The sequence below is a fragment of the Moschus berezovskii genome, chromosome 22 (assembly GCF_049115385.1).
Source record: "Moschus berezovskii isolate FMDL1 chromosome 22, NW_MosBer_1.0, whole genome shotgun sequence".
Lineage (NCBI taxonomy): Eukaryota > Metazoa > Chordata > Mammalia > Artiodactyla > Moschidae > Moschus > Moschus berezovskii.
In genome coordinates, this window is record NC_142481.1 from 9,749,687 (window position 1) to 9,764,146 (window position 14,460).

General features: G+C 57.4%; 1 protein-coding gene across 2 annotated transcripts in view; it reads right to left on the reverse strand.

Annotated features, from left to right (window-relative positions):
• Window positions 1-46: 46 nt before the first annotated feature.
• ARHGAP35 (Rho GTPase activating protein 35) overlaps window positions 47-14,460 on the reverse strand; it is a 116,989-nt gene continuing 102,575 nt past the window's right edge. Inside the window, exons 4-8 of one of the 2 annotated variants that reach the window (XR_016035826.1) lie at window positions 13,945-14,022; window positions 12,301-12,432; window positions 5,618-5,723; window positions 4,080-4,984; window positions 47-3,492 (exon numbers count right to left, since the gene is read on the reverse strand). Coding sequence is in view for 1 of the 2 variants with exons in the window: in XM_055411778.2 (XP_055267753.1) it covers window positions 4,627-4,984; window positions 5,618-5,723; window positions 12,301-12,432; window positions 13,945-14,022 (674 nt within the window). In the remaining variant the exon portion in view is untranslated. Of the gene's footprint in view, window positions 4,985-5,617; window positions 5,724-12,300; window positions 12,433-13,944; window positions 14,023-14,460 lie in introns of both variants that reach the window. The other variant, XM_055411778.2, reaches the window with a different exon arrangement.

Here is a 14,460-nt window from a genome sequence, read left to right on the forward strand (position 1 = left end):
GTGTGCCCAGGGGCCGGGGAGGGGCCACCTTCATCTCTCTCTCAGGTTTGATTTTTTACAAGATTGATTTATTAACTATGATACATATCACGTAAGGCCTTTTCAGTTTTGTACACCATTCCCATTGAGACAAGTACAATACTTTGTAGCAAATACATGATTTTAAGAAACAAAACCAGATGGAGAACACCTCAGTCAGAGATGCTCAGCTTCTGTTGACGGCTGACCATGCACTAATCAGGTTGGAGCCTCAAAAAACCCACGATGTGTTTAAAAAAAAAAAAGCCTGGAAATTAAGCAAACATTCCTAACACCAACTAGAGGATGTCCTGGTTAAAGCCCCTAAAATACAAAGAAATAATTGTTATACTTTCTTTACATACAGTTCTCCACTTTTGCTGCGAAACAGAATTTTGGGCACACAGCCAGACTACTAACACATTTCAATACCATTAATGCTCCCCCTCCCCACCCTCAGGAAACTCAAAATATTTGTTAATCCAACATATATAAAGATCATTTAACATGTGAAAATACAAGTACCAGAAAAATAAGCTGGCAGCAGCACTATTCCAAATTTTCAAACAAGTTTTATTCCCATACAATTCAGACTTTTTTTTTTAATGTACACAGGGAACATGATTCTTCTGAATGCAAACAATAATTTACGCCCTGTCTCGACTACACTGAGGTGTAACATCACTGCTGTTGGAGCTGGCCAAGGTGGGCTCTTGGGCAGGAGGCGCGGGCAGTCACCTCGGAGCCTTGAGCAGTCTGCAACCAGCAGCCGGTGGAAAGACGGTTCCGGGAGGTGACAGGACACTGGTGCGGGCCCCTCCCCGCCCCGGGCCTTCTGCCACGGGATCACCAGCAGATACGACTGAGTTTCCAGCACACACGACTCAGTCGCCCTTTCACCTAAGCATGAACGCGCAGCTTGAACCTGCCAAGCAACAGGAGGGCAAGACCTCCGTCTACGGGAACTGGAGGCCCTGGGGGCGAGCGCCGTGGCTGTTCCCAGCGGCCAGCCCAAGTCCTTGGAGCCTCCTCCTCCTGGGAAGGCAGCCACTGGCCGAGCAGAGCAGAGCCGACACCTGAGACAGACCCCAAGCAGTGTGGATCTTGCAGGAGGGGACGGGGGAGAGGAGCTGGTGGAGAGGAGCTCGGATCACAAGTGCTGCAGTGAACTGGCTTGACCTCCTGGCCTGGGGACAGGCAGCCCGCCAGGGCCACCCCCTCCGCAGGCAACTGAGGAGTAGGGAGAGGCGTGCCCTCCAGCCCCTTCTGGCCAGCGTGCTGCTCCAAGGAGGTTACCCTCTGCCCACCCTGGCCAAGATACAGCCTGCTAGAAGAACCTCACCTGCAGCATGCATTCAGCCTGGAGGAAAACCCAGGAAACAGCATTTTTGCATTCCTCCTTGAAAGGTCAAGTGTTGGGAAGAATTCGACAGAATGCAGGGACAAACGCACTGTGATACCCACATGCAACACAGCCAAGAACTGAGGGCAAACTCAGAAGCCACAGCCCCAACCGTGGCCCCCTTCCTTCGTGAAGCCTCCCTCCAGAGCCAGCCTAACACTTAGTCAGGGCTGTTTACTTCTGGCCTCGGGGTCTGCACCTTCGGGGATCTAAAGAACGCTGGACGAGGAAGAGCTTCCAGACGCCCCACTATTTCACTGCGGGGCAGGGAACAAGTCCCGTGTCCCCACCGACAGGCTTTCCCATTCTGGCCAAGGCTAACTAACATCCGCCCCTCCCTCAACTCCTAGAGTTGTGCTGCCGCTCACAGGAAAATGACCTGTTAAAGAACTTTCTAGAGCTTAGCACACTAGATAAACGGGTGGGGTGGGCAGAGTTCCTGCCCCCGCACACATCCAATTTCCTTCATGGGTCCCCCTCCGAGTGCCCATTTGGTCCAAATACCAACCACTCCCTGCCCCCCAGCTAGCACTGCTGCTGGTGGGAATGCCAACTCAGAACGATGGAGAAATGTCCTCCAAGCCCAGGCCAGCCTGAGAAGCAGAAAACGAGAAGAGTTAGCACAGGAAACAGAGAGGAACCCCTGGAACTTCCTGTCCAACTGTGGCTCTCTGGGGAACGAGCCACCAGTCCCCACCTGCAGTTAAAGCCCTGGCAGGATTCCGGGTGCAGGCCTGAGGGGCCCCTGCAGCCGCCCAGGCTGGCTAGCAGGGGGCACTGTGGGCATGGAGGTGGCCCCGTGGAGATGTGGAAGCCTGGTCTCCGCTCCTCCCACAAGGGTTAAGGATGCAAAGCACAGGTGTCCACCCTTACTGTGCCTTCTTCCAGAAGAGTCACCTGCCACTTGCAGAACTGCGGTCTCAGGGAGGGGGTGGCAGGGGAAGGCAGGACAGTTGGGGGCTCGTGAAGTTCCTGGTGTTGAGCCAAGGTTGCAGGTGGCAGTCTGGCCCAGGGTGCCAACACAGAGATGGCAGCACAGACTGGGCTGTGGGAGGGAAGCAGGCCTCTTCTTCTTTAGTTGACACATAGGACAGTGGCCCCAGGCCACTCTCACAGTTTCCCTTCCACCCCCACCCAATACCTTGATGGGCTGCCTGGGAATAAGCAAGCATGACCTAGGAAAAGGCTGAGATTAGTCAAGAGAGTAATTTGCACACCGGCCTGAGACTCAACACTGGGGCAGCTGCAGGGCTAGAGAAGCAGGAGTTGGCCGACCTCAAATCAAAACTAAGCAACGTCCCCCTCCAGACAAGCCCTGACCGAGAAAGCATCAGACACAGATCTCCCTGAAGAGGTCTGGCATCTGACATTTATGTAAGACGTTCATGTACCTTAGGTTTTCTGACTTGTGTCCTTAAGGAGGTGGTATAACGAGCAGGGGACATGTAGTTTTTCCAAGCACCTTATTTTGCCATACAAGAGCTAGAGACAGTGCGACATCCAGCTTATCCAGAGGAAGAGTCGGTGAGCACAGGGCCTGGCCCGCCCTCCAACAGCCAGTGGGAAGCGTCTGGGGCTAGGGGTGGCCGAGACTCTTCTGAGGCGTCTCTCACTTTATCAGGCCACCTGGCAGAGGCAACCCAGGGCGGCCTCGAACATACCACAGGTGCTGCTTCTTAAAGTGCAAAGAGACCCGGAGGACTGTGCGGCAGGCGGGCCTCCACCCCACGCCCCCACGCCCAGGGTACCTTAGTTAGGCTTCTGCACTGTGGAGGCATGGCCCAGCCACGGGATGGGGGCAGCCGTATCTGTAGCAGCCTTAGCAGGGTCACTGTGTCGGGGTGGGGTGGGGCAGAGCGGGGCATGATGAGGAGGTTTCTCCCAGGAAGGGCGGAGGAGGCCATGGAGGATGGTGACAGGCAGGCACGCCTCCTCTTCCCGACTGACCGCCTCTGTACCGGCAGCTTCTCTGGGCGCTGACGGCCGGGGAGCACGAAGGCCGGCCCTGCACGGCACCAGCAACCGTCACACCCTCGGAGTCCCCTGACACGGCCCACTTCCCACGAACAGCCCTGCTGGCCCAAGAGGAAAATGATTCTACTTCAACACCAAACACACGGAACCAACCCCCATGTGCCTGCGGGCACCTCCCACCGCCCCGCCCCTTCCCCCGCGCACGCACACAGGGGGCAGTGTTCCCGCAGCACTGCAGCGCTCCAAGGCAGACAGGGGCTGGCAATCCCCCAGCTCTTCCTGCCAAGGGGCTCGAATCGTACACTTGGGGAGGCGGAGGGGGATCTAGTGACAGGACGTTAAGTGGGACCCCAATAGGCTCTCAGGCTGCCACCCCCGGGGCACCCCGGTCTTGCTGTCACAAAGACAAGGGTTGCCCTCCACTTGTGTGCCTCTTGGCAGAGGTGGGGAGAGAGCTCCATCTTGAGGTCTGTAGTTTTCTTCCTGTAGTTTTTCTTCCTTTTTAAAAATTATTGGGGGAGGGATGTCTTTCCATTTTTCTTCCAGTGTTCCTTTGTTTTAAAGGGAAGCCTGTGAAGTGGGGAGGGGTGCATGGGGCAGACACTGCCCACGCTCCCTGGTCCAGGCAGAGCTGCCCTCCCTCTGTCCTGACCTGCTGGGCCAACGCCCTCAGACGGGACTGTACCTTAAGGTGGCAGAGCCGGCCTACATGTTTCCAAGGAGGCTGCCGGATAGGCCGCACCCCCCAAGGGTGGGGTGCAGGCTGAAGGTGGGGAGCACCGGCGCAGCAGAGGGACGTGTCCTCATGAGGGGCTGCTGGCCCTGCCCTGGGGCAGCCGGACCTCAGGATCTCCTCCTCCTGGCCGGCGCCAGGCTCTGCCCAGTGGGCGGAGGCCCCGAGGCTGGTGTGCAGATGGTGGGGAGGGGTCCGGGGAGCAGTGAGGGTGAGGAGGGCCCCTCCTGCCTCGTTCAGTCCTCAAAAGGGTCCATGTCACAGGGCAGGGCTCCCACCACGGCCTGCGGCCAACCCCAGGTCTGCAGCCCTGGGCTCTGGGCACTGGCCGGCCCAGCCTATGCCATCTGTTGGCGGCTGCTAGTGCTGCAGGCTGGGGAAGGTGAGAAGAGAGGGGGCCCTCCGTGCCCCGCCCCAGCAGGCCTGGTTCTGTTCAAGGGCCAGCGTCACCCCATCAAGAGAGAAGACTTTGTCTCTTTCAGCCCAAGGCCTCAGGGGCTCACAGCGTGTGTTCAGCTTGAAGTTGGGAGGGGAGCAGCGGCTGCATTGGGGACTGGGGGGTGGGCGGAGGTGACTGGGGCGGCGACGGCTGACTTGTGACGGGGGTGGAGGTGAGGAAGGGCACGGTGGAGGCCAGCGCAGAGGGGGAGCTGGGCGTGGCGCCAGGGGGCTCGCTGATGGGCCGGTTGTGGAAGAAGAAGGGGCACTGCTGGATGAAGAGCTCGATGATTGTCTGGTAGGTGCGTGTGGCCGTGAGGGCGTCCATGGTGCTGAAGTCCGGCCTCATCAAGGTGGGCCAGAAGCAGATAGACAGGTTCTCACTGGTCATGAGGTTCACCTTGTTGTTGTGGCTGACTCTGTGGGCGACACCAGACTCGAGGTCAGAGCTCCGTGCCGGGCCTGGCCGAGGCTCCGGCCACCTGTGCTCACTGTCACCGCCTCCCTGGCTGCTCTCCTGCCCCCACCCCTGCCTTGCAAGCTGAGAACCGCAGAGGCCCCAGGCCTGGGAGTCGAGGCCCAAGCTCCCCTGGCCCCATCCTCTGAGGCCCCCGAGGTGGGGGACACTGCTCTGGCTGCGCAGAAAGGCAGTGTGTCCGTCCCACAGCAGGGTTCCCGTAACACCACTGTCAGGAGAAGAACAGGTCTGGCTGGAGGAAAACAACCCTACTCTGTGGGAGCAAAGGTGGGAATGGACCGCAGCTCCCTGCACAGGCTTCCCTAGCTCCTGTTCGCTCTTTCCCACAGGACACCTGTCTGGGCCCTGTGTATGGTCACACTGGTCAGGGAGCATGGATTCTGGAGAGCGAGCTTCGGGTGGGCTGGGGCCCACGCAGGCCTCTCAGACAGAAGCAGGACAGAACCTGAGGAGGAGGAGCCAGCACCCGACAAGCTGAGGACAGACCCCCCGCTCAGCTTCCTCCTGAGGCCGAGCGGCCCTGACTGGACGGTTTCTAAGGAGGGAAAGACAAACAGCAAGCCTTGCAACGTACTTGTTCAGGTGAGAGATGACGTATTTGAAGACTTCATGGTTCTCTTTAGGAAACTTCTTGAGTACCTCCTTAAGGGCGTGTAACTTCTGCTCCCGGTCATTGATTTCTGAGGAAAGAGAAAACCAAGACGAAGGCTGGTGGGCCTGGGGCTCAGATTAGCTACTGGTCCTGGGCAGTGGGGAAGGGGCCATGCACTGCACCTGCTCTGAAGGCAGCCCACCCCATCCTCTCCCCACAAGCCGTGCCTTGGGCAGGCACACCTGGCAGTGGCGCGGGGCGGGGCCCACCTCCGCATCCCAGGCCCCTGCTCCTGAAGGGGGGTGGCACTGTACGCCCAGAGCTTCCTGGCCCCCATGATCCAGAGACTCTTCCATGAAGGGTACCATTCTTTGCTTATCTGGTTGCCCCTGGAGACGGGCATCCCGGTACAGAGCGCCTGACGCTTCCTGAGCAGACGGGTAGGTGCCACCGCCTACCCGAGCCAGCAGTCTCGGGAGGGGGGGCAGTCACGAGACCAGGGCTCTGTCCTTTCCCTAGAGTCGGGGACCCTCCGCACATCTGCCCTTTGGAAGAGCTGGTGGGAACGGTGGGGAATTCTTACAGAGTTCCTCAAAAGGACTACGTGTCCCCTAGTGCCCTGAGACAGGGGAACACTAGCCCAAATGAAACGCTTCATTCAACCCAGGCCTGCTTTGGCGAGTCCTCACGATCCTAGGAGGCTGGGGCTCTTATCACCTCACTTCCAGGATAAGGAATCTGAGGCTCAGAGAGGTGGCAGCAATCAGCCTTTTGGTCTGGGAATCAGACCCTGCCCAAATGGCTGAAGAGTCTGGGTGGGGACCACCGTGCTTCCTGGGGTCCTGACGCCCCCTTCCTGAGTGGACCTGGCCTGCCCTGGAGGTGAGAGTCGGTCTGGGCTAGCAAGACGAGAATGGTCCGGGGCCGACCTGGTCGAGATCTGAGTGCGACCATTTGTTGGAATCAAGGCCCATCTCTAGGACCCCAGGGCTCGTGAAGATTACAGGAGGACCCCATGAAGACACAGTGCAGGCAGGTGGGGGACAAGGTGCTCATGAACAAATACAGTGGTGCCTAACTGCTCTGGGGCACAGGCTCCTGTGGGTGGAGGAACGCTCCGGATCCTCTTCCACAGACAAACCGAGTACAGGTCTGCCTGCATCCCCAGAGCTTCCCAGACTCTCCAAACCCATGTGTTCTTCAGGAAGCCTGTGGCCTCCTAGTTAAGGACTCCTGTAGAAAGTGACATGCCGCAGAGGGTCCCTGTCTAGGCAAGTGGGTATAAGGAGCCTCAAGCTAGACTAGGAAGCACAGATGGAACGTCAGCAGTGGCGGGAGCGGTGGGAGGAAGGGCCACGTGGTCTGGGTCCTGTCTGTGACACCAGCCAGCTGCGAGACCTCAGGGACATGACTCTGAGCGGCGTCTCCTCGTCTCTAAGAGGCTCAGGACAGCGCCTCCCTCACTTGGCGACATCACACCCTGCAATGCAGCACTCACAGTCAGACACAAGCTCAGCACTGGGGAGCAAGGCTGAGACTCGGAACCAGGGGGGAGAGGAGGCTACAAAGGTGGCCAGGGCAGAGCCACTGAGCGCAGGAAACCAGCAAATGTTTAGACTTGAGAGTATGGCTTGGTAAAAACAGTGTTTTGGTAACCTAAAACCACAGGAACTAATTATGTGCAGCCATTATCAGCTTCATTTCTCTGAACCCAAGATTTATTTTAAGGGCTCAACGTCAAGGGCACACTGTTTTTTGTCTGGCCTTGAGTTTCAAAATCCTTCACTGTTAAGTTTCAATAAAAAGGAAAGAAGTAAACTGCTCAGGGTGGGAGCGGGGCTGGGAGGATGAATGACTGTCCTGGAGAACACGAGCAGCGTGCGCATGGCGTGGAGTCTCGCTCAATAAACCAACTGTGCCCTCTTCCAGATGCGAGCTTGGCACGGGCCTCTCCTAGGTGCCTGCACAGCAAACACACAGCTGAGTTTGTTTTAATCAAGCCCCTGAGCAGCAGCACCTTCATGTAAGAGACCGGCCTCAGCCGTCCTTCCGGCTGGAAGCAGGAAACGGGGCCGATAATGTCACTGCCTGCCCAGGATGTCCCCTCTCCTTCCTTCCACTGGGCAACAGGACGGCCGCCCCTTCTCTCTCTTCTTCGCAGGGGTGGGGGAAGTGGAGATTACAGCGCCTGCTCGGATGGAAATTCGAGGACCAGCCTCAGGCATGCCAGCCTCCCTCCACCTCCTGGCGCAGTGCCTCAGCAGGATCCAGATGGGTGCGCGCCCTGGGAGCGTGGAGGGAGACGGACTGTTTCGCTCTCCCTGCTGGCCGTGCGGGGCAGGTGCTCTGAGAGACGGGGAGCACCGAGGCCCTGGCAGGAGGTGGGGAGGATGGCAAGGGGAGCAGCGGGGGGGCCTCCCAGCACAGGGCTGGGTCCTGTGTCTGCCCCGCAGAACATGGCCCCCCTCGAGGACGGCCTTCTGAGCTGTCCTGACTTCCCGCGTGCAAGCGAAGCCCAGCAGTGCTCGGGACCCACTGTGGGCTCCACCTGGCAGTCTTTCCACGGCAGTCCCAACACCAGTGGCGTGTCGCCCAAGTGATGCTCCATGGGTGCTCTCTGGGCAGCCCCCACCCAAGGGGAGGTGGCACCAGTGTGTCCCACACGCTGCCCGAGAAAGCCCGCTCAAGAGGTGACAGCCAGGCCACAGGGCTGGTGAAGGGGAGGGGGCACCCAGTTCCGTCTCCAAGTTCAGCACCCCTGCTCTGATCACCTGCCTGCACAGTCCTCTTCGAGAGGGGTGAGGGGCTCTGCAGGGCTCAGGCCTCCTCAGCTAACACATCATAGTTCTGAAATTAGGTGTCTATCAACTGAGACGGCATCAGGAGAGGTGTTCTGAGGTCAGCTGAATCAAGACGAAGTCTGGGCAGAGAGCAGGCAACATGGAACTCAGGCCCCAAAGACTCAGGAGGAAGAAGAGGGCAGAGCCAGGGGCCACACGCTTTGCGGTGTACAGATAAACCCAGGTTCCAAGAAATAAGAATAGTAGGTCCAAGGTTGCACGAACTGGCGTCGGAGGCCCAATCCCAGACACCGCTGGCACCTTGGCCGTGTCACCCCACCGCCACCCCTGGTTGTCAGCCAGGCTCCCAGCTGGAATCTCAGCTCAGTCCTCGAGGAAAAACCCCTGATGGATTCTGACCACCTGGCACACCCACACCATCAAGAAGGCAAACCACTGGCTCAGGTCCCCGCTCCATGACACACACTGGCACCCACGGAACCAAACCACTTTGAGGCCAAACTCTCACTCTGCTGGGTCAAGAATGGAAGCGTCAGGGTGCCCTTCTCCTGGAGGTATGACCTTGACTGTCCAATAACCTGTTCAATGGTCTCTGACCCATCAGACAAGGGCAGGGCCTGCACACGTGTCTGCCCGCAGCCACCTGTCCCTGCCCCACACAGGGCCTGGCACACACTAGGGGTGAGAGCGCCCCAGGCTCTTAAGCCCCTCTCTGGACAGACAAGCAGAAGCAGGACCCCGGCATCAGCACCATCACATGAACACTGGCCCGACGAGCAGCCAGGCCGACCCGTCCAGCGACCATGCAAGGCAGGCGTTTATGACTCTCTAGCCTCAGCTGGTTCGTCTGCAGCTGGAGAGAGTGAGACCATACGTCGGCATCCGGAACCCTCTGGGGTCATACGTTTTGACCATCTCTTTTTTTTCCTTGGTGGACCCTTAGTTCCCTGAGCCCTTCCCGGGATCACACCCGGGCCCCTGGCAGAGAAGGCGTGGAGTCCTAACCATTGGACTGCTAGAGAGCCCCCATCCCGTGGACAATTCGATGAATACTGGTCTCCGCAGACTATAATGTGCACACAGAACTCACACGCAGTTATGCGGGACAATGAGGCCCAGAGGGCAAGGGTCCTTAACTCTTGGCCTGAGACAGAGTCCGCACGAGGGTCTCTGCCAGCACAGAAGACAAGAGGACAGGGGTGTGGGGAATGGCTGGGTTGGAGGGATTCCAGACACAGGGCAGGGGTGTGGGGGTGGTCGTGAGACGAAAAGGAGAGACTGTGGCGCAGGAGTAAATGATACCATTTCTTGAAGGCTGGGCTGAACTGTGAGAACGAGATAGAACAGAGAATCCAAGGCCCTGCTCGCCGCCTCCTGAAATCTTGGTCCTCTCTGAAGCCAAGCTCAGTGGCCATCCCTTCCACTATGACCCAATCCCTTCCTCCCTCCTCTCTGAGTTTTCTGCCCTTCCAACTTGGCTTGCTTCTCGCCGTCTGGCAGATAACTTAAATGAGCACTGGGGAGGCAGGAAAAATGTCTTGGCACAGAAGGTCACGCCTGGCTTGCCACTCTCTGGCAGTGCGGGCTGTGGCTGCTATTCACTTCTCAATCTCCCACATGGCATCTTGTATGTGGCAGGAAGATAACTGGTGAATAATTACAAAAGTCTCGTATTTGTAGCCACAATTTCAGTGATATTCACACTGCTGTGAAATTCTGGAGTGTACAAAACAATTTGATAGTGACCTTGATATTTGCTGTTGATAGGATCTAAAACCATCTCCAAGCCCTGAACACACATGGACACGACAGCGCTTAGGTAGGAAATGGAAAGAGCTGGTCAAGTTGATGTTGCCATGGAAACCCAGCCAGGCTGAGCTGAGCTACTCTGGGGCCTGAGAATCTTTGTTCCCTCGTGTCCCTCACCACGAACTCTAGCACTGCCTGGTTGGTGTTAAGCTCTGATACACACAGTCCCATTGCTCACTCAACTCTGGCTGTGAGGTGCCATGTCAGTGAGAGACGCTCCTCTCTACCAGGTTCAAGATAACCAAGCTCCAGCCGATTAGCGTGGGGCACAGGAAACACACAATGGGAAGAGGAAGCGGAAAATCTCCACCCTCTTCCAGGCTGCAGGAGCAGCAAGCAGCTCCCTTCCTCAGAGTGGATGCCGGCGGAAGCTGCTGGAGGAAGGCAGCTGATTCCCCATCAGTGACACCTTCCTCTCCTGCCCCCTGCAACCCTCCAAAACCAAAAAGATGTCATGTCAGCAATTCCCGCACAAACAATGGAATTCTTTCTGCAGGGTGCTAGGATGCCACGAGCCTCTAGATGGCGCCAAGTCAAGATAAACGCTGCTGGCAACCTCCAGGCTCCTGGCAAGCTGGGTGCCAGCCCACACCTTCTCTTCCTACCTGCGGTTCAGAGAAGCTTGGCTGAGGGGCAAAGAAAGCCTCCCATGCTTCTCACATCTGAGCCAGCGCGGAGCATGCTAGAGAAGTCAGTGCTGGGAGGACTTCCATCTCTGGAAGGCAGGACCAGGGCAGAAGCTGGCACTTGTCCCCACACCCTAATTCATCTGGGGGACCCAGCCCCTGTCCTGAGCAGGCAGATGGGCGAGCAGGCCAGGGGACACCATGACTGTTCTGCCAGGGCTTCTGCCCCGTTGCTGTGGGCCTGGGAAAGATGGTGGCTGTGAAGTATTTCAAGCAGCTAAGAATGATGCGCATAAACTATGAAGAGGCTGTGGAAACAAACATCGTGGGAAAGGCACATCACAGCACAACGACTCTGGGGCCCTCAGCCCTGCCAGCAGTCAGATTCTGACGGGGACCCCTCCCACAATTCAGGGCTGGGCTTCTATCAGCACCGGTATTTCCCAAAGCCGCCAAGAGTCTACGACCCACAACTTGAAGTCCTGCAAATCTGTGGCCTCCCCCCAGTTTTTGTCCACACCATCAGCTCTGTGAGTAGACCGTGTGTGCTTAGAGCTCCATCTTTGAAGTTGGGCAGCGGCAGGGTAAGACTAAGGTCCTGGGGTCTGAGGGACACAGCTCCCTCCTGCAGCTGCATAGCAGCAGCTGCCTCTGGCTAAAAAAGTCTGAAATTGTCAGTCCGTGTAAAGCTCTGAGAGGTCAGGCCCCCTGCAGTACTACATGAAGTCCAGGGAAGGATGCCCAAGGGCAGGGTTCCCACAGTGGGAGAGGTCCCCAGAGAGAGGCAGGCCATGGCAGAAAGAGTCCTTGGAGTGGGCAGGACGGCGTGCCAGGACCACTGAAAGCAGAGGTGCTCCTCTGCAGCCCCGAGCGGCCACTGCAGCTGTCCCCGTCCCTCCAGAGGCTCTCTGGCCCAGACCACATGTGCACTTCCTTTCAGGAGAGCTGGGAGGAGACATTGTGAGGAGAGGCCAGTACAGCCTTCCACCAAACAGGTCCGTGACTCAGCTGTGCCTCCAGGCCTCTCCGAGTCTCATTTCATAAACGCAAGCAGGGATGGCAACCTAGGACACTCAGGGCCAGGAAGGTTCCACTGTGAACGAGCAAAGGAGCGAGGCTCTGCCCCAAGTCTGGCATCAAAACCAGGCTCTCAACCACGGAGCTCTGGGGCAGCCTGCAATTTTCCTGACAGAACGAAGCACCTCTGGTTGACAAGGCCGGGGTCTAATTTGTGAGCCCCTCTGCTGTCATCTTGCTAGTTCTCTTTCCTATGTCCTTCAGTCTCAGTTCCAAGAGCCAGAGCGTCAGCTCTCTGAGGGCAGGACCTGTTCTCGTGTTACTGCACCACCCCCTGCCCCTGCCATTTGCCCAACAGTCAGCCTGGGGTGCCGCCAGGGGCCCACGAGCCAGGCGGGCTGCCGGTACTCACTGTGGGCCTCCACCAGGTCGATCTGCATGTTGTACGGGACCAGGGGGTCTGGCAGTTCTGAGAAAAAGCTCTTCATGGCCCCTGCCACGGTGTTCACCGTGAAGTCCTTCTCTGCCAAATCCAGGTTGTGATCTGAAAGGAAGTTGGGAGAGTGAGGCCAGGCCAATCGAGGCTGTGCCAAAGCAAGGAACACCTGGCGCTGGGAATAAGCAAGAGAAACTTGGAGAACCTGGGGTGCTGCCGGGGGCTGGCCTGGAGCCTGGGCAGGGACTCAGGGTTATCACAGACTGGACAGAAGGTGGCACCCCTGGGTGCTGCTAAAAAAAAAAACAAACCTGAGACTCACAGACATGCTGACACCGACCTGCCCAGATCAGCCTCCGAGCAGAGGAGCTGTACCTCCACTCTGAAAGCCCCTTGTCTGCCCTGGACACGCTACTCCCTCTCCTCACACCCCCTACTCGGGGAGACGGGAGGAGGCGTCCCCCTAAGGCCGAGTCACTTTTCCTGGAAGGCTACAGGAATGGTAGCAGCAACCCTGACTGCTGTCCCCACCCTGCTCCTTGTGGTGGTCGGGCAACCAGACTCACTTTCCTCCTGCTGGTCCCTTCCGCCTTATGATGCCACCAACTCCCGCCTCTAATTTTTCTTTCCATGCTTTACTGCATTTCTGATTTGTAACAAATCGTCTACTACAGACCTCGACTGCTTCCGTTCGGGAGCACACTTCCGTTCGGGAGCAGGCCTGGGCCGCACGTCCTGGCATAGACGCAAGTGTCTAACCTAGGGTGGCTCGGCTCTCATTCTGGCCTTGTGCTTCCGATCCTTCAAGGCTCACACGCTTCCCTTCCTGCTGCCGGCTAGCGGAGATTGTGGAGCTGGGTGCTGGGGGTGGCGGGCGACGCCTGCTCCCACCCCGCACTGCGTAGTGGCCTGGGCCTGCAGACTTGCACAGGCCGCCTGGCTGGGTCTCCTGAGGCCCAGTCACATGCTAAGTCAGACCCCACTTTGATCTGCTGCTTACCTTCCCTTTTGGCCAGTGGCATCTGTCAAGTTTTACTCTTTGGCTCCTTTGCATCTGACACTGGTGGGTGTGACCTCTTATCCCAGTGTGTTCAGCCCTGACTGAACTGGGTTAGGGTGGAACGGATGTGGCCATGTGGCCCTTGGCCTCCCAGATCTGACCTAGCTTAGGAGGCAGAGCATTCAGCTTGGGGAGCCCCGGGCCCAAGGCTCAGCGATTCACAAGACGCTCCCCCTTGCTTTGTTTTTCTCCTGCAGGACTCTGTGAGGAGGGCAGTTACGGTTGAGAGGCCCTGCCAACACAGGACTGTCATTTCAACCCAACCCTGAGTCACGTGCCTGCCATGACCTCTGCATGGCCCCGCCCGAGGGGAGCGAGGCCTGGGTCTCGGTGAATGAGGCTCGTGGCAGGGGCTGCAACAGTGCCTGTGGATGGTGGAGAGGGGCGCAGCCTGGCTGACGCAGGTTTGCGGGGCGGATGCTTCTGTTTGCTGACAGGGGCCAAACACTCTCTCCTCCTCAGCCACCCAGCCAGCACCCTTGGCTTTGGGGCTGTGTGGCAGAAGCACCCCAGGGGGCTCCACTGACAGTGGCGTCTGCCTTGACTGGCTGTGGCCTTACCTTGATCAAACTGTCTCTGCAGACTCTCCATCTCTGACTTGTTCCCGCTGACCCGGTAGATACCTTCAGTGCTCAGTCCTGGGGAGAAACAGGCAGGAGGCTTAGGAGTAGAAGTGGACAGCAGAGCAGGAGCGGGATGGGCTTGAGGGGGGAAGCAGGGGGTCCACGAGGCCCCCCTGGGGCGAGGCACAGGGCAAGGCAAGGCCCACTCCTGCCCTTTTCCTTTCTCACTTTAAAGTTTACAAATATTTGCTTTTTATAAAAACTAAAATAATACAAGAAACACATCAGACAAAGGTAACTTCTGTCCACATTTGATATATACCTTGGAATTTTAATTTTAATAAAATAGAGATAATACTATGTTTTAACCCACCTTTTTCATTTACAAACTATATTGTGAACCTAACCATTAAATATTCTTTTATAACATAAATTTAAAGATAGCACAGTATACAATAACTTAAAAAATCATCTACTGTTAATCTTTTAGGTTTTTCCCCAAGTCCAGTGTGT